The 23,830-nt window shown below is 42.2% G+C and overlaps 1 protein-coding gene across 1 annotated transcript; it reads left to right on the forward strand.

The window, feature by feature from the left end:
* Nucleotides 1-796: 796 nt before the first annotated feature.
* On the forward strand, nucleotides 797-15,040 carry Urm1 (Ubiquitin-related modifier 1). The gene is made up of 4 exons (XM_065219801.1): nucleotides 797-1,039; nucleotides 1,317-1,384; nucleotides 14,430-14,560; nucleotides 14,641-15,040. The coding sequence occupies exons 1-4, from the start codon at nucleotides 978-980 to the stop codon at nucleotides 14,707-14,709; spliced, it is 330 nt and encodes a 109-aa protein (XP_065075873.1). The 5' UTR covers nucleotides 797-977; the 3' UTR covers nucleotides 14,710-15,040.
* The last annotated feature ends 8,790 nt before the right edge of the window (nucleotides 15,041-23,830 follow it).

The following is a 23,830-nucleotide window of genomic DNA, read 5'->3' on the forward strand; positions in this document are numbered from 1 at the left end:
AAGTGAAACACATGAATTAAATAATTGATTTTCGTTTCGTGTATACGGTTTCAACACGCCCGCATGATACCCGCATATCCATACTGGATCCGGAAGTATATATGCTCATCTGGATTTTAAAGAAGCGACGCCGAATAAAATGCCCGCTTATTTAGCGTCCACATTGTGCAAAAATCAAGCTAGGTGATTACATTAACAAGTTATGAACATCAGCGAGCCCCTCGAAAGACACGAATAAACGTCAACAGTTACTGGCAGTTCGAGCTCAGCTGCTTCGTGCCGCGGTTCCGATTCAAAACGTGCCTTTGTTTACGTTTGCATGCGTATCACGAAGATCACGAATCTAATAATTTTGTATTCGTCTGTATTCGCGGTGTTCACGATTTTTTTTCACTGATTCGTTTGTGCATATTTCCCATCGTACACCATCGTCTGAGGTGAGCGTGAGAGTATTATTCTCGAGTAGGTAAGTGCGAATAATTTGAGCTGTCTTCGTGCCTCTGCTTCTTCCCTGTGTTCTAAAGATTGCAACCTGTTTATACTTCTATGTAGTCACATTTTGTTAAATTATAGTTCATTTCATAAGTCTAACCACAAAGCTTAAGTACTGAACATCTTTAAATGAGAACCAAGTTCAACTCTGCCTTTTTCTGGTTGATGTCACCGTAAGATCGTGTTTCCCCTTTTCGCCAGCAGAGAATCACGCATGTGATCTCGGGATAGCTTCTCACGATCGGTGAATTTTAAAAAGCAACCGACCCTCGGTTCCGAGGTTTAGTCTGCTTCGGGCGGTGGAAAGTGAATCTGGTGGTCTCTTGTTAGTGAAAAGTGGAATAGCGAGGAACCGCGTGATTTTTCCCTCACACTGAAAATATCATCGCCTATATAAAGATCTGCAATTCGTGTGTTATTCTTATTCTTCAATCGTGGCTACCTTAGTGGAACGTTACCGCACCGGCACCGGCAGCAGCATCACCATGGACGATACGATCGACGAGGAAGTAATCTCCGCCGGCGCTACCATTACGGTGGAGTTTAGGTGAGCCATTTTTATCTGCACGATCCCGAGCGTGAATTTGCGTGCCTGACTGGTATTTAACGTGAAGATCAAAGAAAGTGTTGTTCGTAATTCGCAAAATGCAAATCAGACTAGAAGATGTTGTTGTACTTACCTATATACCTATTGGTAGGCGTGTGTGAATGAAGAACAAAACTGTTTGCATGTAGAAGGAAAGAGTGGAAAATGTTACGTTCTAATTTTAATCGAGCGGTCTTTTGTCCATTTCTCCTTATGTTTTACGCGAACTCGACGGCAGCGGTGGCGCTGAGACGCTGTTCGGTGGAATCAAGGAACATGTGGTCCCGCTGGATGGGTCCAAGATTGGTGAGTACGAACACTGTTTGTTTGGTTTAGAGTAAGACGGTAGAAGGAGAGTAGGTGTTCCATTAACTCATTAACGCCCAGTGATCTATTTATAGATCAGCATATTTTTTTCTTTTATCATGGCTTAACAGAAAATGGGAACGTAAAATATGTTTTCAATATCACTTGTATGATCCTTGGAATATCCTTAACATCTTGTTTTCAAATAATATGAGAATAATCCTTGGGTTACTCATGTCCGGAAGTCAACAATGACTGGAGCGTTAACGGGTTAACGCTAGTTTATAACTGAAAGTTAGCTATGTAAAAATCGAGATCATAATTTGTATCTCGATGTTGGAGGAGTTATTGACGATTTAAAAAAAAGTTGACTATGACCTATACTGCCGTTATATGCATAACTGTCCCATGTTCTATGCAATCCTTATGCACCGTGGAACTTTTATGCGTATAACGGCAGTATACTGCCCATAAAAGCATAACTGTCCCATATGAATAGGAAATCAAGCAAAGATGGGACAATTATGCGAGTATCGGCAGTATATCAACTGTGCGAAATAATAAAAAGAAAACATTGATGCGAGCTTTTTGCTATCTGAAGTGGAATTCATGTGGAATTACAAGAAACCCTATGCTGATATTCAATTTGCTTGAAGGTCTTGCAACACTTCAAGGATACTATTTTTCATTATAAGGTTCTGACAATGAGCGAATTTGTAGTGTAAATCGTCAATTAGTTAATAATTTGATTGAATCAGCCAATCACAGAATGTAAACATGTCGCTGCTTTTATAAAGATAATGCATAACTTTAGGCGTTATAATCCATAATAATATGATCAAATTATTGAACATCTCAAGCTTGTATGTTTGGCATTTTTACTGCATTGTGTTTTGAACTTAGAATTGAACAACCTATTCTCACCTTTTCCAGACCATCCGTAAAGCTTTCAGCGGAGAAGTGCATCGTATACATAATTCGTATGCAAGTTATTATGAACACCAATTTGTCTGCTGCTCCTTTTTCCGCGTATATCTATTTCTGTAATTAAAACTTGATTTCGAAAATTTGTGTTGATGACTTTATAACTGTTTCGTCACACGTCTTATCATGTTTAGGTTTAAGGTAAATACAGGAGGAATGCCGTTTGACATTATTAACGCAGGCAGGAAAGACCATCGCCTTGTCGAAGTACCTTTGCTAGTTTCAAAGGAGTCTGATAACGCACCCGATATCTTCACGCAGCACTGTACACCATCCATCGTAGCCATGATCAGTCTTGTCAGCTTCCCGGGAAAACCGTTCTCGTCCATAATCTTCCATAGCTCTTCACGGTCAATGGTATCATAAGCGGCCTTGAAATCGATGAATAGGTGGTGCGTAGGAACTTGATATTCACGACACTTTTGGAGGATCTGCAGCAACGTAAAAAGTGAGTCCGTTATCGATCGCCCGTCCACAAAACCAGCTTGATAACTTCCCACAAATCTGCTTGCTAGCGGCGATAAACGGCGAAAGATGATCTGGGAAAGCACTTTGTAGATCGCGTTAAGAATAGTGATCGCTCGATAGTTCTCACATTCTAGTTTGTCGCCTTTTTTATATACTAGGTATATTACTCCCTCTTTCCACTTCTTTGGTAGCTGTTCTGTATCCCAGATCCTAACTATCAGTCGGTGCAGACAAGTGGCCAACTTATCCGGGCCCATTTTGATAAGTTCCGCTCCGATACCATCTTTCCCGCCGGAGGCAAACCAGCCCAAGGCTGAAAACTTAACCTAACCATCTATCCCAGCTGCTTTGTTGTTCTTAAGCTGCCGGATAACTTCATATATCGTGGGAGCTGGCATGTCCCCCTCATCCGCTGTACCGACGAAGCCATTCTTCCTGCCGCTTTGGTCCTCCGCCTCTGCGCCGTTCAGATGTTGATCGTAGTGCTGCTTCCACCTTTCAATCACCTCACGTTCGTCCGTTAAGATATCCCCTTCCTTATCCCGACACATTTCGCGGCACAAAACCTTGGCGGGATGCGTTGAGTTTCTTGTAGAACTTGTGTGTATCTTGAGAAAGATTTAGCTGCTCCATTTCTTCTCACTCCAGCTCTTCCAGGCGGCGCTTCTTATCCCGGAAAAGATGGGTTTGCTGTCTTCGCTTCTGTTTATATCGCTCCACATTATGACGGGTTCCTTGCTGCAGCATGGCCGCCCGCGCTGCGTTCTTCTCGTCCAAAACCGTCTGACACTCTTCGTCGAACCAATCGTGCCGTCGATTCCGCTCCACGAACCCAACGGCGCCTTCAGCAGCGCTGTCAATGGCTGCTTTCACGTTGCTCCAGCAGTCCTCAAGAGGGGTTTCGGTGAGTTCTCCCTCATCCGGCAACGCTGCGTCGAGGCATTGCACGTACTCAGTTGCGACTTCGGGCAGCTTCAGTCGCTCCAGATTGTACCGAATGTTGTTGTTGAATGTCAATAAATCGGAAAGAATGCGGGTACTTCCCAAGAAATTGAGAGACTTGCAGTTCCATGTTCCGAGTTTCCAATCGTTAGTCCGTTTCCGTTGCTTGGGTCTATGCCGATTGTTCCGGTCCGTATTTACATTGCTTGCTTCCTGTACTTTTGTTTTTTTTTTACGGCCTGCAACAACCCCCATCGTCTCGCCGGGAGACCATCGTGCACAGCACTGTTTAGAGTCCCACGTTGGCACCAGGACGTTGATCAGGCGCTCCTAACATTGAGAACAGACGCCGTTTCGAGCCGCACCTCCATGGTGAACAGACGCTCGAAGACTGCACTCTCTGGAGAGAGGAGTCCCCTCTTCCCTGTCAGCATACGACCAAGGTCCCACCGGGGTTGGTTACTCGATCTTTCCTATGGTTACTCGTACCCCAGCCGGCCCCGCGGAGAGGTAGGTATAGTAGACAAGAGGCTAAGGACCGCTAGTGGGGTCTATTTTATACCTGAAGATAAGCGAATTATCAATGCACAGCTAGGGGCGAGTCAGCCGTACTCCGAGTTAATATTTTTGCATAGAGTAAATTTGAGTTACTCATAATTACTCAAAAGTGATCAAAGCAGTCTTGTGTCAACAAGTTAAAAGACAGTGAACATCCACTGCAATCCAACGAAAGCTTGTGATGAGGTTCAGGAATCGGTTCCAGACTCGATTCCGATGATGGTGGATGATATTGTGCCTATCGTATCAAGCAGATGGTGATAAGACTGCGTAGTGGTGGTGGTGGGCTGGTATGGCAGTTTCGTGGCTACATAGAACTGTTTCCGATGCTCAGGTGCTTCCTTCTGACTACGTCAGTAGTGGACAACAAGGCTGCGCTTTGTCGAACCGATAAAAGGGGAATCCCTTAAAGCCCACGCACATTGCATCCGGATCGGATGCGTTACGGCAAAGTGACTGCTAAATCTATTGTCAAACTGTCACATTTACGTCAACGCAACGCAAACGGATCTAATGTGGGTGGCCCTTTATCGCTTAGTGGCGTCGGGTAAGAATCGCAGAACCCTTCAATCCAACACCTGTGACTCCGTGTTATCATTACGCTAAGTTCTAAGATTTTCATTCTATATGTGTCATTAATTGAGTTGATTCAAGTATTGCACCAAGGAGAGGATAAGCTACCTATTCATGAAGGATGGAATCATTTACCATTTCCTTGAATAATTTAGTAGCAAAATTATTAACATTAAAAGAGAATGCTAGTTTCTTGTGTTTATTAAATCCCAGCGAATGCTTGCATTTTCAACAGGAAATTTCTTATTGTAATTTATTTAATGTATAAACTACAATGTGCAATTGCAATGATAATAAAATTATAATATAACACGTTACTCAGAAACTGCACAATTGCTGCATTGAATTCTATCACTACCCCAGTAAAAATCATTGGAATATTTTGAGAGCCGTTGTTATTTCAGTCGCGGTCCAGACAAACCAAATGTCGTCCAGCAAATATTCATAGATGTCCAACTTATTTTTAATCTGAAAACGGTATGAAACAATTAAACGATTAAATTTGATAGGCGATGGGCTTTATCACTAGATTACATGTTGGAAGACGAACAGTTACGTAATTTGAGGATGATGTTCCTGTATGAAACGCGGTTAGATGATATTGCAAACAACTTGGGAAAGAGCACAACATAAAAGGACAAAAACCTGGCTACTGAGTCTGCTTGTATTGAATTTTGAGCAACTCGAGTTACTCGAAGTAACTCAATGTTAACTCCGTTCTAACTCATGATCAACAGCTGTCTTGCCCCTTGATGCACAGTGGTCCAGAATGCAGATTTAGGTGAAATGATATATTTTGAGCCTGAAATTGAAACTTTAGACTAAAAGTATCTTCTGCAAAGTTGTTCCTTATAGTTAGGCCCTTATTTTTATGACAATGCATTCTAGGGTGGTTCTTATTATCAATAAAATCAAAAATCTAACTTTTTTGTTTGAATAAATTAAATTTTTGACAATGTTATAGCTGAGCTATTTTCTAGCAATTTAGTATGAAAAAATGTATCTCTTAAATTGACCGATTTAGAGCTATTGTCTTGAATTGAGTTAGGGTGTCTCTAAAAAACAGTTGTTTTGCTCTAGTTTTCTTATTTCAAATTTCTCAGCAAAGATGTCTTCAAATAACTTTTAGATCTTTGCTGCAGGCTCAAAACATATCATTCCACCTAAATCTGCATTCTGGACCACTGTGCAATGGTACGCATTGTCCAGCCGTTTACCAGCCAAGGTGAGGACTTGCTGACGGGTAATTGAGAAAAATTCTGCAAAGGCGATTTATCGATCAAAAACATCGCCTTCCATAGCGCCCACCTTAGCTAGCGAGTCCGCTTTCTCATTACCCGGAATTGAGCAATGAAATGGGACCCAAACTAAGGTGATAGTATAGGAGCAGTTAGTTAAAGCACTCAGTTTCATCGTATTTGGTCAGGGGGTAGTGAGGCAATTCGCTCTACTGCGTAAAATATAGCTGCTAGTTCTGCAACGTATACGGAGCATGGTTTCTGCAGTTTATAGGAGGCGCTATGAAATTCTTTGAATACTCCAAATCCAGTGGAAGCGTTTATAATTGACCCACCTGTGAAAAACTTCCTATTGTTACTGACATGGTGGTACTTGTTTGCAAAAATTAAAGGAACAACCATCGACTTATGGTGATCTGGTATTCCACGGACTTCTTGCAACATGGTCAGATCAAAATTTACAGAGGAACTACTGATTTGTATTGTGTATATGTAGCATTGAAACAAAGAGAATAATCGTAACTCTAAATTGAATACCGTAATTGATCACATAAAACGGATATATGGAGAATAATTCTTATATTAAAGAAATTTGTCAAACTGATAGTGTTAAAATCAATAGGCTATGATGATGCTATCGTTTCGCATAATTACTTATTACAATGAGTGTGTTGTTTAGTTTTGGGACATTTTTGAAATCTTAAATAGGAAAATGTTAATTTTGCTTTCGAGTGACTTTATATGAGATATTCTTATAGGGTTCCCTAAATCCTTGTACGAAATGTATTTTCAGCAGATATTATGGAAAATTTTATTTTGACGTAGGACTACGTCTTTGATTTCTATATGGGGGTACACTTTGTGAAAACCGAAAATGGAACATGTAACAAATTAAGAAAGATTTTGAACGTTAATAACTCAGCTGCCCCTGGTCCAATTTCAATAATTTTATCACCAATCGATCAGAAATATGGCTACGCATCGATAACAATGCTTCCGAATGTTGATTTTCAACAAGAAACTATTGAAAAACTGGTAAATTTCCAGCATTGTCCAAAAGCGTCGAATTAACTAACAAATCCACCAATTACCTACATGCATATGCCGCTTCCCCAGCACAGTCGTCAGAGAGTAGTAAGTAAACGAAACAAGTCGAAGTGGCATTCGCCTCCGATCCTCGGGCGCGTGCGAATAGGGAGGAAGGAATTGCGTAATATTTTGCACACTCATCGCCATATTCAGAACCAAACGCAAATTCTTCAAGATAACCACCATCCGTTGTCTGGCTCGCCGTGGCGGTGTCTGACGTATCTCCGGTTTGATTTACGAGGTGTTCCTGAAAAATGAGATCCGTGATGCTGTCACCTACACTAAACACGCCAAGCGTAAGCGGCCATGGATGGTTTCGGAGGTTAAATCATCTTGGCAAAAACGGCTCTTTTCAGGGCCACCAAGCTTATTACAGTAAAGAGTAGGAATAGAATCCATCTGCCTGTTTGTCCATATTCAGAACCAACGATCACACAAAATGCTAGTGTAATTAAACTGGAAGCAGGGGTACAAATTTTTTTGATCAACCTTGATCAACTTTGAATCGCCACGGCCGGATATTTTCGATGGAAAAAGCAACAATCTAGCATCTAATTCGACGAAGACGGCAGGAAACATTTCTTGATCAACAATAGAAAAGGGCCCATCAGCATTTGTAAACAAACCGTTCCCCTATCCGATGATGGTGTTGGTTTGTGTGGGTGGCCTTCGCTTTGTGAGTAAAGGGCTTTGGATGGAACGGTTTGTTTACAAATGCTGATGGGCCCTTTTCTATTGTTGATTCAGGTTTGTGAAGCCGAGTTATTTACGAAAGAGAGTGTCGATGAAGACAATCGATCAATGTAGATAGGACCTAATGAAAAGTAACACAAGATTTGTTTTCCGTACTGAGCTTCAATGCTACCGACGCCAGGGAGGCAGCTCCCAGAGATGTTATGCCTTAGAACATGCCGGTGGCGCCGGCTGAGATTGGACCCAGGCCTGCTGTGGTGAGAGGTAATCACGCTAACCACCGGCGCCGATATCTATCACGGCGAAAGAGAACGACCCAAATTTGAGTTTAGTTATCTCAGAAATATGAAATAAAGTGCAGGAACTCAGCGATGAGTAAATTTGCCTCATGTTTTCCCAGGTTTTTCCAGGATTTTCCAGGGAAAAATTCCCGAATTTGAGAAAAGTAAAAATTGGCTTAACTCAGTCTATGGAAACTACTCCGAGACTGAATAAAATTTTCGCCAATTTCCTCATTTTGTGGCAGATTTTTTAAGTTTTCCACAGGAAACCATGAGACAAATTTACTCATCGCTGAGCTCCTACACTTTTGGCCATTATGAGTGAACTAAACCCAAATTTGGGTTGTTCTCATTCGCCGTGTACGCAAAAAGAAAATAGGCAGTGTCGCTATTTGATAGCAAACCACTCATAATGGGAGGAGTATTTGTAGCTTTTATACCACTTGGTTGCACATCATTCTGCTTTAACCTAAAAAGATATAAAGCAGCGCTGCTGTCTGGTATCAGCTCCCACTCTTTGCTCGACTGTTGAGCTGTCCAGTTCGTTTTCTTTTTCGCTCGAGTTCTCGCTTCGATTCGGTTTGTGCTGTCGCGTTGTGCCGTGGAAGCGTCGCCACCTTCGCGCGTTCTGGCAAGTTTACTGCAACTTGCCAACTCGAAACAAATGGTGCGTAAACGTACCAATGATTCAGCAGCGGGCCCTTCAAAGAAGGTGGTAATCCAGCACAGCGCGTCGCAGGATGACGCCGGAAAACGGGTACTGCAAGCCAACCAGTTTGCGGTGCTCCCCGAAGAAAATGGCGATGGTGACGTCGTTCCCATCGCTGCAAGAGAGCGGATTCCCCCGCTTTTCACGCCGGAGAAGGATGTTGCCAAGCTGCGTGCCGAGCTGGCAAAGCACAAGCTGCTGCCTCGCTTCAAGCTTTGCAGCATCGGCACCAAAATCATGTGCTCCAGCCTGGAGGAGTACAATCAAACAGGATGTTTCCTAAAGGAAAACAACGTTGACTTCTTCACGCACGATCTGCCATCGAGCAAGCCACTGAAACTGGTATTGCGTGGATTACCGTCGTTCGAGGCGGCTGTGGTTAAATCCGAGCTGGAGCGGCTTGGGCTCAAACCTGAGGCGGTGTTCCCAATAAACCGGCGTTCCAACCACAACACCAGCTTCCGTGACCAGTTGTTCCTGGTGCACTTCACTAAGGGATCCACCAGTCTAGCAGCTCTGAGATCCAAAATCCGGGACCTGTTTCAGGTCATCATCAGTTGGGAACATTACAAATCCCAACATCGTGATGTTACGCAGTGTATGAACTGCCTCTCCTACGGCCATGGCACCAAAAACTGCCATATGAAGACTATCTGCGGCAAGTGTGCTGGAACTCACTCGACTGCGTCCTGTGAGCAAGATGATGACATCGAGCCAACGTGTGTCAACTGCGGTGGTAACCACCAAGCCTCCAATCGCGGATGTCCCAAGCGAGTGGAGTTCATCAATATCCGTCGGAAGGCTACGATCAATAATCAGCCCGGTCGCCTCCGTAATCATCGTTCGCCTCCTGCACGCACGGAAGTCCAGTACCCAGCTCTCCAGCCCCGTCGACATGTTCCGAACTTAGAACCACTTCCGCTCAACAACCAACAAGTCAAGCATGTGAGTATTCCTAACAATCGAACAGTCCAACATCGTCTCGCTGCTGCTGCTGCCCAGCCAATGCCAGGTCCCTCCACCGCCCCTGGTTTATCATACGCTGGTGTTGTCTCAGGTGAGCCTGTCGACGATTCTCCGTTCTCCTCGGAGGAACTTGTGACGCTCGTGGCCGAAGTCATCATCATCTTGCGCACCTGCAAGACTCGATCTGAACAGCTTCATGCTGCCCTGTCCCTTGTCACTAAGTATGGACCGTGAAGCCATCAAGATCGTAAATTGGAACGCTTGCTCCTTGAAGAGCAAAAACATCGAGTTTGTTGAGTTTCTCAATGAACGAAACATCGACATTGCCATCATAACTGAAACCCACCTGAAGCCTGAAACAAACGTCTACCTTCCCGATTTCCGGCTCGTGAGGCTAGATCGAACCAACTCTGGAGGAGGAGGAGTGGCTATTGCAATAAGGAGAAACATCTGCTGTCGACTGATGCCCAGCTTTCAGCTGAAGATCATCGAAGCCGTAGGGGTGGAAGTTTCTACTCCTATCGGCCCCATCACCATCGTCGCGGCTTACTGCCCCAAACAAGTCAACATCAGGGACGGATCGGCAGCAGATCTGCGACGAGATATTATCAAGCTAACACGACGACGGGAAAACTTTATCATCGCTGGTGACCTGAACGCCAAACATCAAGCTTGGGGCAACAATCGGCGCAATCAAAACGGCATTATCCTGAACAACGACCTGCAGGAAGCGCAGTACAACATCTTGAGTCCGGAAACTCCCACCCGGTTGAGTCGGTCCGGTGTTCACGCTACCATCGATATCTTCATCAGCAACATGGGCAACAACATCGCTCAACCTATCACCTATCAGGAACTCAGCTCGGACCACTACCCGGTGGTGACTGAGGTGGGATCCTCCGTAAATCGATTTGAAGCTTTCCGGCGCAACTATCATCGTGTTGACTGGGGTCAGTTCCAACATTGCGTCGACACCGCTGTAGACTACGATGTCCAACCGGAATCGTCCGAAGATGTTGACCGGTGTCTGCGCTCCATCGATCAAGCAATTTCCCGGGCCAGGGAGCTACATGTGCCAGTATCCAGACAGGTGAGTAATACTCTGAACCTTGACAGGCCTACTAAAGACCTCATTAGACTCCGCAACACGATTCGTAGGCAGTACCAGCGTACTGGGCTGCCTAACCTGAAGACCAATTGCAACCGTTTGAACAAAATCATCCAAGCCAGGATGGTGGATCTCAGAAATATCGATTTTGCAAACAAGATTCGCTCTCTCCCAGATTGTGCTAAGCCATTCTGGAAAATGGCAAAGATTTTGAAAAATAAGCCGAGGCCCATTCCTCCCCTTTCCTCTCCTAACCAAAATTCGGACCCATCTTTACTAATAACCCCATTTGAAAAGGCCAATGCTCTTGGACAACACTTTGTAAATTCACATAACCTTGGCCACGCCATGGTGAGTCCCCACGAGCCTGCAGTATCACAGGCAATGGCTAGTGTCGCTGCCACCCCCGTAGTTGTCCCTGACGAAAGTAGAATATCGGCTGATGAGGTGATAGCAGCGATTAAATCAACAAAGAACATGAAGGCCGCTGGTGTCGATGGAGTGGTCAACCTCGAGCTGAAAAACTTGAGTGTTGACTTCTTCAAGCACCTTGCAGTGGTCTTCAACAAGTGTTTAATGCTTGGCTACTTCCCTGCATGCTGGAAGTTAGCCAAAGTTATTCCAATTCACAAACCTGGCAAAGACCCTACCAGTGCCAAAAGCTATCGCCCCATCAGCCTCTTGTCCTCCATCTCGAAGCTATTCGAAAAATTGATACTCAGCCGTCTGCTGGTGTTTTCAAATGATAATAACATCTTTCTCAAAGAGCAATTCGGGTTTAGGAAAGGCCACTCTACCATCCACCAACTCGCACGGGTTACTAACATCATCAAGCGGAACAAGTCCGTTTCCAATACATTCGCCATGGCATTGTTGGACGTCGAGAAGGCGTTCGACAATGTCTGGCATGATGGTCTAGTGTACAAGCTGCATCGATACAACTTTCCGAACTACCTTGTGAAGATCATCAAAAACTACTTGTCGGGCAGATCATTCCAGGTCTACTTGAACAATGTCTCCTCTGATACGTTCAACGTTGATGCAGGGGTCCCTCAAGGTAGCCTGCTTGGGCCTATCCTATTCAACATTTTCACGTCAGACGTTCCTCCCCTGCCGGGTGGTGGTATCCTGTCAATGTTCGCAGATGACACCTCCATCATCTATAAGGGTCGAGTGATCCGTGCTCTGGCGAGTAAACTACAATCAGGCCTGGATGTTTTGTCCGACTATTTTAAGAGCTGGAAGATTTGTATCAATGCAGCTAAAACACAAACCATTCTGTTTCCACATTCGTATTCACCTCGGCTTGTTCCGCCTGCTAACGTCAAGATCCATCTTGATAGCACTCCCATTGAATGGTCGAGTGAAGTAGTCTACCTTGGTCTCACCCTCGATAGCAAATTACTATTCCGATCCCATGTGGACAAGACATCCACCAAGTGTAACATCTTGATCAGGTCGCTCTACCCTCTGATAAACAGGAAGTCCACCCTGTCCCTCAAAAACAAGCTTGCTGTCCACAAGCAAATCATTCTGCCGGCTATTGAGTATGGTATGCCAATCTGGGAGAGTTGTGCAAAGTGCCACCACTTAAAGCTTCAGAGGATCCAAAACAAGATCCTCAGAATGATCCTTAACAGTCCACCGCGAACTCGTAGTTCTGAGATTCACCACCTGGCCGGTCTTCAAACACTCGAGGAGCGAAAGACTTCCACGCTGGAAAGGTTCAGAGTCGCCTGTCTGCGATCAAACCACCAGATCATTCGTGATTTGGCAACCTAGTTTAAGTAGTTAGGTGCTCAAGTAGGTAGGTTATCAAATTTTTAAATTCAAACCAAAACAATCCCACAAAGGGTATCCTGTAAATTAGCGCTAAACGCAATCATCACATTAGAATAACCAATTAACTAGAACAAAGATGAAGAGCCAAAGGCTAACCAATTGAAATGTTAAATCAAATGTTGAAACATAAAACCCAGAAAATAAACGTAAATTTTACTACTACTACTACTACTACTGGTATCAGCTCATTTTCGCTTCGGACGGCGTGGTCAGCAATAGCAGCAGTAGGAAGGTGGTTAGTCCACTTTTCTATAACCTAACGAGCAACAATTGACTGGTCGTGGCAAAGGAGGTGCCAATCGTCACCGCAAATTCTTCGAGATAACCACCATCCGTCGTCTGGCTCACCGTGGCGGTGTATGACGTATCTCCGGTCCGATCTACGAGGTGTGTTCAAGGTGTTCCTGAAAAATGAGGTCCGTGATGCTGTCACCTACACTAAACACGCCAAGCGTAAGTGGCCATGGATGTCCTCTTCAATAAAACGGCCCTTTTCAGGGCCATCAAGCTTACATTAGTAAAGAGTTGGAATAGAATTTATCTTTGCTTGTTTGCACAGCAAAAAAATAATTTTGGTATCACGTCAAAGTGGATGCACTACAATCATGTCGAAAATATGGTGTAATATTACTTGCTTAAAAGGACAAAATTATCATTAATACAATGCATGAACTGACATTACGCTGCTTTTACTGCATTTGTTTATTTATGTGGTCATAAAAATTACATGAAATTTTCGACATGATTGTAGTGCATCCACTTTGATGTGATATCAAAATTATTTTTTTGCTGTGTGTCCATATTCAGAATCACAAGCCCCCAACGACCACACAAACTTGGAAGTAGGGGTGCAATTGATTTTGATTGATTCTCGTAATCAACTTTCTCTTTGAAAAAGATTACTACAAATTTGGTACGCCTACAATTCAAAAACGGAAAGAGTTGAGATAATAGATATTTGATCAATTAAAAGAACTTAATGCCTTCACATATTCCGTCCACTAGCGGTCCTACGTCAAGCTTCCGTTCGTGCAGACACAGACCCTTCTACTTTTTAATTATTTTTTTTCAATGCAGTTGCGTTGATAGAGATGAACTAGCCAACGGCTAAAAATCTCTCTAATAATGTTAAAAAAAAAACTATGCAGTTGCGCCTAAATGTAGACATTTTTTTGAAGTTCAAGAAACTTCGTAGAAGTTTGGCCAAAATTGTAGAACCTTAGCGAACTTTGTAGATAATTTGGAACTTCAGGGTTTGATTTGGGATTGTACTGGAAGTTTTGGGATTTTTAATTCGTCCAGTTGTTTAAGAAAATTCCTAGAGAGGCACATTTGTAGACTCAAGCTTATATTTTCTTTGCCTCTTTTCTGCTGCCAAATACGAAAGCGTTAGATGTTAAAAACGTAACGTGCCGAAAACGGAACACTACTGTATAACCTTTCAGTACACCTCTAGGTGTACGAGAAAGGTAAAATGTGGTAAAATGCTGACAAAAAGAACCTGAAAACCTTTTTATATTCAGTAATGTTAGTGAAAATTTGATTTACTTGTCACAATGCACCTAACCTAATTGATGCATTAATCCAATTTCAGTGCTCCTGGAGGAAATGCTCCGATGGCTTCGGGACAACCTGCTCACCGGTGACCAAAACCTATTCCTGCAGGAGAACACCGTGCGGCCTGGCATTCTGGTCATGATCAACGACACCGATTGGGATCTGATGGTAAGTGCAGTTCAAAATCTCCTCATTCATCTGTTTGAAAATATAAATATGTGACTTTTTTTTCTATCAAATTCCCACAGGGTGAAACCGAGTACATTCTGCAACCGGGCGATCATATTCTGTTCATTTCCACCCTCCACGGAGGTTAGACGTAGCCCGCGGGAGTCGGGATCTGTGATAAAAATGAAATAACAGTTTAATTTGTTTTTGTATAAGAAGTATAAGCAAAAGGGAAGAAAGAAAGAGGACACGTTTTGACTGTTCACACATACATACACACAAAAATACAAGTATAAACACTAGATGTTTCTTTTCTTTTTTGCTTGGTTTAGTTCATTAACAAAAATGAAAGCAAAGGACATAAATCCGTGGTGGATCGTTCCCATTGTGTATGAAATTAATTTTGTCTGTAAGAAAAAAAAAGAAGTTGAAAAGCAGAAACAAATTTAATTAAGCACGTCAGTATCGTTTTATACAAAATGAAGCAAAACAAAAATAAATCAAAATAAAAAATAAAAATGTAAAAAGAGAAGAAAAGTCATGAAAAAAAATATACTAATGCAAGTGTTAATCGTAATTGCTTGGTTTTCTTTTGCCTCTACGACTACGCTGCCGGGGTACGCATAATTGCCCCATGTGCTGTGGAGTTTCATATACACATGGGCCAATTGTGCGTCCACCGGCAGTACATTGTTCGCCTAGAAGACGAAGAAAAAAGTGTGACGTGTTTGTCGACGCGCGGGCTGAAAATAACGACAGGCAGAATTGATGGGTCGGTCTCAAATTTTCGTCAGCTGTCCCATTCATCAGGCATCTGGGTGCAACCTGACGGCGGGTAGGGTAGTTAGAGTTTGCAAAATTGCAGAAATAGCCATCATAGAGTTCGATTTAACCGGCGTTGTTCATGGTGAAAATTCGCATTTTTTTATATTTTGGAAAAAAAAGACCGAGCAGCTGATGCAGGTTGCGTCAGTTGGTTTGAAAATAAAATGAGTGTGTGTGAAATAGAGAAAGTTTTTCACCGCGACTCTGAACACGCGCGATCCAACCACCCGCCCACCGGACAATAACAATAATCCATTTTGACTCGGAACATGACAGACAACGGGACGTCGCAACCGCAGCAACCGGGTGCAAAAGAGCGTTTCCTAGGAAACCTATAAAAGTACCCTTGAAGTAAGTGTTACCCACGCCCTGCCGGTAGTCGACGTTAAGGAAATGATGCGACGGCGGCGATGATGATGATGGTGATGGTGGGATAGGGCGGGTAGGTATCGGGTCATGCGTGGCAGTTTAGCTCAGTGCTCTCGAGTTTTGGAGCTGATTTTGTGTATATGTCTAGTGTGCGCACACAGGGTGTCTAAAAATAACGCACACGCCACTGCTACAAAGTAAACATATTTTCCAACTCCGACACGTCTACGACGATGGTTAATCCTATGTGTATCAGCTTGTGTTAAGCTTGGTTAGGCGTTGTTTTGATATTTACGCCAGAACGTTGCGCGAATGACAGATTCAGGGTCAAACGATTCTGAACTCCATCCAAGGTCAATCGATTTGCGGTTGTTTATGTATCTGCGAATACTTCGATCTGAGTAGGCCTCGAGTCGATCAGGTGATTCGTAGTAGGCCATTGCCAAATGTTGCATAGATTTGCTCACCTGTGGTAGCGCCAAGTTCAAGAGTGCAATTTGGCAACGACCAACAATTGATAAAGAAAAAGCGACACATTTTTTGACCAACAATCGTGCATAGGTGGGTCTAAAATTAGCCAATTCTCGTTACTGCCAATTTACGTTTGCCATCCAAGGGAAATAGAGCTTACCGGCCGGCTGGCAGATCTTAATTGCATCCAAAGTCCCGTCTCGCTCGATCCAAACTGGGCTAAGGGGTTTTGCGGGTAGAAAGCCGAAAAGTGAAGGAAAAGTATTGCCAGGCGAAAATAAATTCAAAAACCCCAGAACGAAAATAGATTGATTTGACCGCGTGTGCTGCAGCTTTACCAACTTCGGATTGATTGGTTTATGTCTTTTATAGGGGAGCGTGCGATCTCTTGTAAATTGGGCCACCTAAATGGACCTGATCTCCAACTAACCTGCAGTTTGTAGCGTTCCCGGAACCGGCAAATTGCAACAAAGAAAAGTGCAAATACCTTCCCGGCATTTCGTCGGTGATGTCGAAAACCTGAACACGGCAGTTGAATTCCTTGCGAAATTCCTTTGCGTCAAGTCGTGTGCCTTCTGCCGATCGCAAGCATTAGTAGTAAACAAGCGAATTATTCTTGGCAATTGCAGCAACCGATGTAGGTAGCACAGAGTGAACCATGATTGCATCGACTTGCGTACACCAACTCTGGGTCAAGTTCTTTTATTGTGTCATCCGACATCACGAGCTGAATTCGCTTCCTACTCTTCTGTTTTATCGGGTTTGTCAACAGGAAGCATTCCGCAGTCGTTCCTGTCTGCCTTTTTACAGCTTCTGTTGCTGTTCCTTCCTTTTAGCAATCAGCAATCAAAGCGAATCAGTTCATGGCCTACTGCTGAAAGCATCAAAGCAAGTGGTCACGGGAAACTACGCCTCATCAACCAACACGCAGTGACCGGCTTGCTTTTTTTTGACTTAATGGCACCAAGGTGATCGTGACAGGTGTTGTGGGAATCCCCAACAAGCCGGTGCGATCGTGGGTCGTAATGGATGTGTTTTCATTTTACACTGTTGGTTTGCTGTGACGTCAGTCAGCTTAACGATCGAGCGTCGAATCGAGAAAAGCCGGAAAATCTGTCTCCCGTTAGAGCGAGGTGTAGTTATAGTTCCTAAAGGTGGGCGGTTAAACGATCACGACAGGCCACCGTTGTTAACTGGGATTGGCACTACTTAGGGCTTTGGGCTACACTGGGTTAAGGAACTGTTCTGCTTGCCAAACGTGGGTACAACTACCTTAGCAGTATTTAGCGTGTGATGCGCGTAAATCGTCCGCGGGGAAACGTGTGGGCGGCCGTTGTGGTTTAGCCGAAAGATTTATCGTGTGCATAGTCAGTGTGCGGAAAAATCGAAAATGTGCAAGCTCAAGGCACGGTTCGGCACGAAAACACATCTCTAGTATGACGGTAGGTTACTGCTACATTTTAAAATCAACATATGAGTTCTTAGAAAAAAAAAGAATCAATATTTTTAAGAAAAAAAGATCATTTGCCTATCTAGCTACATTCAGGGATTCAATACCGTTCAAAAGGTAACGAGTGTTTATTTTAAACCGAACGACGTACTTTAAGTCTTGCTTTGGGGAAAAACAGTCCATAAATCTTTTGCGTACATTTTTCCTTTTAGGTTTGACAGGCACGCCTTGATTGAAGGGAGAGGTCAGCGACAGCCTTGAATATCTCAACGCGCATCAGCAGCAGCACCTTTCTTTGTTTATGCCTGCCGGAACGACGACGTCGTTTGAAAATTTCGAAAAGCATCATCCGCAAACAAAGCAGCCCTTGGCAGAGGTTGGTCGTCCCGCGTCACCATGGTTGCTACGGATCCGCTGTGGGATATAATGTACATTATAGGTACCCAATCGTTGGCCAATTTGAAAATAACCTCCGCCATTAAACGAAAGATTCAAAACGCGACTTTCAAATTGAATACCCACTTTTAGATAATCTACTAACTCACGAGCCGAGAATTATTACTTAACGGTTCTAGTCGGTAGAATTATTTTTATATGTGAACAGCATCAGGTTAATTAATTTGTCTTGTAAAACGAGAAGTCTGATTGGTCGATGAACCCAGCGCAAATCCACAGCAGGCGGTGTTCGTGTGAGCTGGTGTCGGCCAGACCTGCTCGGCAGGCAGTAATTTGTCACGCGGCGGTTCCGCCATTTTCCACTCAAGGGGTTGTTTTTTGCCTGCTGACTGAGTGATTCAAAGTAGACATGATGGCGGCATCACACAACTGTTCTTGTTCGATTGCGATCACGATGGCAACGGTTGTGAGAATGGATTATTTTTTATGGCAATGGTAATTTTGTTGAAGCAAAGAGAAAATTTAATAGCTAGGTAGAGGATATGACGGTCACGTCCATTACTTTACCTAAATATTATCGTCACGCTCATGTTTACAGGAGGATGCATCGTGTTTCAGGGCATGGATTGACTAAAATGTAAACCCCTTATGTGGTGTTTACTTCTGTGCGGATTTGCTAGCGCACGTGCTAGTGTATGAGCAATATATCCGAACATTTCAATGACTAGCAAAATTCTTGAATTGTCAAAGAAAGATCTCAGTGTCTATACTGGTTAAATAACGAACATTGTCCATGTAAATATCACTTGATGCTAATAGGAAAATTTCAAGAGGATATGTGTCGATTATGTGGCATAGAAAAGGAAGACTCTGAGCACCTGGTATGCTGATTTGCAGCAATATTCAATAAACGGCATATTTTTCTGAATAATACCCCAGACAGACTATGGCTTATATCATGTAATATAGGCTGTCTTACAATGAGCACTCATACATCTAGTTTTCACTGGAAATCCTATATGTATGTATGTATGAGTGCTCATTGCAAGACAGCCTATATTACGTGATATAGGCTGTAATGTGAACGGGGTATAAGCCATAGTCTGTACGGGGTTTAAATTTTGTGAGGCTATTCAGGACCGTTGAGCAACGTCTGAATGTATGATACCTACTACTTGCGTATAGAAATGATTATATGATTACCTTTAAACATTAATTCATATATATTTTTTATCTTTCTCAAAAGGAATGATTCACACGATAAAGTTTATATTTACAAGGATGTAATGTGATTGAAATGCGTACGTTTATCAGAGACCTTAGGGTTTTGAATCTAATTTCGGTCCTACTAAGCATAACCCACAGTTAACCTCTCTTTTTCGAACGGATATGAACTCGAAAATGGAGTGATTCCACTATGTATGACTTCCAAATTTATTCACCTTTCTATACGTACCGTTGGATTTGATAAAGAGTCTCTAACTATTGAGATATTGTAAGAAATGTGACACTGCTTCTCGTTCTACGAGTTTCAATTTTTAAATCAAGATATAAAGCAAAATAATAACTTCACTGTTTGACACTAAACTGACAAACTGACAGCTCGCTCCCATACAAAGTGACACCAAGGAGCGCTAATAAGGTGATTTTTGCAAATGTAATCGTACTTATTTAAAATAGTTCCAGTGTACCAAAATGGATGAAATTTTGGATTTGGGTTCCATTTTTAATGCAGATTACGAATATGTATTTACCTCAATACCCTAAAAGAACCCAATTCCGTTTAACGCATTGAAACGCCATTGGCTTTTCTAGGTTTTTTTTTTGTTCTACGAATGGAGACAGAAAAAAATGGATTTGCTAGGAGCGCTTCTTTTGTTTTGAGAACAATCAGGTTAAATATTCATACAACGAACGCGCAGAATGGGCCTAATTGAACGTCGCGTGAAAGTGGATCTTAATGAAGGCCTAAGTACTCTTTCGTAGCTTTTAGTTTTAGGATTTCAAAGATCGTCGGTTGCAGTGGCTTGCTTACTGAGGAGAAAAAACGCGGTCCCAGATCCTTTCATATTAAAAATGCATGGTAAGATCGCTTGTTTATGGTGTATTTTGTAAAACTTTTCGTTGTCGTCGGTGCCGGGTTTGAATAGTTATAAAAACTTGAGTAACGCTATAATGTGATATGAGAGGCTCGGTTGCCTTAGAGCAACCGTTTTTGCTTACTGAGCAGAACATCATGAGTCTAATCGCAAGCCCATCCACATTCAAGATTCGTCAATAATTAAAATGGAGCTCGTCTGCCTAGTGGCAAACGTTTTTGCTTACTGAGCAGAAGACCGTGGGTTCAATCCCAAGCTCATTCGCGTTACACGATCGTTAGGACATCAATTCAGCTTATCGTTTACCAAAACGAACCCTGCTGCAAACCCAACCCTCTTACCCAACATCCCTGTGATTCCTCGTGAAAGTGCAGAGGACTCCTCGGCTTCCATCAAAGCGAGTGTCACGTCAACACATTCCTACCCATTCCTTTCTTGACCTGCGTTCAGGCGCGGTTGGCGCTGGTATTGCCTAATTCGAGATCACCATTTTTTACACATTGAGGATGATTGCTAGTCCCAAGCATAGTCTATTGGTTCTCTGTGTAATTACAGCTGGTCTGGCAATAACAGAGTAGCAACCGTGGGCGGTCAATCATGCTCATGCTCATGGCAACTAATCAAAACATGTTTTCCCACCTACCCCATATTCGGGGGAAAGATGAAAAATTGACCACTTTTCATACCGTCAGCCCACGACGTTTATATGAACCTCCATTGATTTTGGGACTGGCATATGAGTTTAATCACACCACAAGATTTAAATTTGATGTTTACTTTATTGGTCTAGCGAGCTTTGAACGTAACTGTTGATTTTTCCGGACCCCCAGTGTACCTTAATTTAGAATTTCTCTGATTCTTAAAATTGGTATGAGCCATGCTTTTCAAAATGTTCTTATAGGGTAATGGAGGTATTTTGGACCGCTTTAGGAAGTCGTTATACAATTTCTTGAAAAAAAGTATAATTTTGTTACAATAAATGGTTAATTCATTAGGTCATTACAAAAAGCTGAATGTGTTTGTCAAAACAAATCGTTGTACAACGCAATTTGACAAACAAATAAGCAGGAAATATCACAAATACTGTAGAAGCTTTTAATTTCATTTTGGACCGCTAAATTTTATTTTGGACCATCAACACAACATATTTTGGCTAATTTTTCTACTTCAGGCTGTAAAAAGAAAAAAGAGAAGTTGCACGTTTATTTCATTTATTTTATTGGATCAAACATATTAAACGGAATACAGTTAAGATGATGAAAACTGATCTATTTGCTCTTCACGGTTTCTGATTATTCGATTTCATTGCTTGTTTGCTCTCATCTCGTTGTTCTTTTTCTGTTGTTCTTCCTCAGCTCATATCTTCTTCTTTCTTTGTTTCATGGTTTTTTTGGCCTTCGATTTTTGTGCTTTTTTTTTTATTTCGCTCTTCAGCCTTCTTTTGCTTTTCTTTAGCTTCTCTTTTCTTCTCTTCCTCAACAGCTTTGTGGTACAGTAATCTACGACGTGAAGTGAGAACAGGTGGACTTTAACGTTTATATATATCATATTCCCTTTTCTGTGTGGCGTTTTTGGTGATTCCAAAAATTCTAAAAGCAATCTGCGGTGCAATTTAGAATCATCCTTTGACTCCAGTACATCATCTACCGGTGGGTCATTGTCGATTTGCGAACTGACTTGATTTTCCGTAACCAGTGCTGTCTCGTTTTTGGGTGCTTCAAGGTCGATGTAGTGGCACTCAAATGCATCATCCGGCTGGTCTATAAAATATATATATTTTTTTTGTAGTGATCCAGTGGCAGCAACTTGCTTAAACTCTACACTGGACCCCTTTTATTGAAAAGTTTTGCTTCTATGAGCCTCTATTTTAAATCAACACACAGACGTTCCTAGGCTATGGTGCCCGTTTGGTCACTGTTGTTTTTGTGCTGATCCAAATAGTTTTGATAATATAATTGCGCATTCTTTTTTTTTAAGGTTGATTTTGTCCCAGTCTTGTCTTCTGTCGTCACTTATTTTGTCATTTTGTCTTGTGTATTAACCCCCACTTGTCTTGTTTATTGTGTCAACTTGTGTCTATTGTCCTTCCCCATCTGTTACTCTGTCATGACTAATTTCATTGATATGTAAAAATAGTAATATCAATTACAGGATAATATGGTTATTTCTCGATTACTTTTTCAAAGGGAAGCACCAGCTCCTGCAAACAATGCATCCGATCGTCGATCCGGCGCAACCGGCAGCCCGCACACGCTTACCAACACCACCAGCAGGTAGAGGAAAATTTCCCCTATCTGATGATAGTGCCAGCCCGCGTGGGCGAGCCACCAGTTAAGCCAAATCGACGACCAAACGCACCGCCTACAAAAGCCGATACGCTCCCTTAAAAAAGTTATCGAGATTTCTACTAATTAATGAATTATTGACAATTACCTCTCATGATCCTTGGCTCTGATTTTAACTTACCACTTTTTGATTATTTATCAAATACCTCTCCCAGAATATATAACTCCCCGATGCCTTGTTGGTTTCTGGTCTCATTTGGATTGGTCCTGAATTTGTTTGACATCCTGTTCGAAGTAATTCTTTGAGTTCCAGCTTGTACGTGTCTCACGTCATATGATTCGCCATTCATAAAGATAATGGGTTAAAAGGGAGTAAAACATAAATAAAGGTAGATTAGTATTAGTTGTACTTATCCCAACAATAGAAAGAAGCATAGATGACTTAGGTAGTAGAAAAATAAAACTAATATATAACTAAAAGTGCAATGGATAAGTGTTAGTTTCGGGATCATTTTAGTGTTAGTAGTTATGTTAGTTTTGATCCGTATTCAGCCCTGCCGACCCCTCCAGCACTATTTGCAGCAATTGTGATCAGATTATGCGACACTGCTACTCCTACTATGTTAGATGTATGACTTGTCAATTTTCGCAACGCAATGTCTTTCAATAAATCACTCAATCTATTTGATGTTTGAAAATTTGCTCAAAAGGGCTTTGTTGACACTTCATACCTTACCGAAAACTAAAGCACAACAATCCTAATTATTATTTCAAACCTATCAACATATTTAGCACATCTTTCCTAAAACTTCACTTGTTCGTAAGCGCCTGGTTGAAGATATGACTTTCGCTATTGACATTGTCTGTAATTAACAAATACACTAAATAGGAAGATTTATTATACAACTTCATAGGCTAGTCGCCTCCCTAAGCGGACCCCCCGCGTCCTATCTCTTATGTTAATTAACTTTCTGAATTCTATAATTGAAGTTTATTTAATAAATAACTGAAATCTCTAATCTACCTACACAATCATAACCCATGCTTTTAAACTACAATTTAACGTGTTTCAAGTACTTCTGGCTTTTACATATATTAATTATATCTTTGTTCGTCCCAGATGACACCTTCAAGTGACTAAAATGCTTCATTTTGAAGTTAGTTTCCTAGCGGATTTTTAAATTATATAGGGTATATGCTCCAACTACGCTCACACGTTTCCACTATGGCGTCCCACAAAATTACGTATGGATATATCACAATAGAAGCACGCCACAGTGGAAATCCCGAGCCACATTTATCCCAAATCAAAATGAAGCACATATAAGATTAGTTACAATACCATGTACAAAAATGATGTTTAACATTGTTTTCT

Source organism: Ochlerotatus camptorhynchus, unplaced genomic scaffold (assembly GCF_037179485.1).
Source record: "Ochlerotatus camptorhynchus isolate MF236.1 unplaced genomic scaffold, CSIRO-AGI_Acam_v1.1 ptg000112l, whole genome shotgun sequence".
NCBI classification, from domain to species: Eukaryota; Metazoa; Arthropoda; class Insecta; order Diptera; family Culicidae; genus Ochlerotatus; species Ochlerotatus camptorhynchus.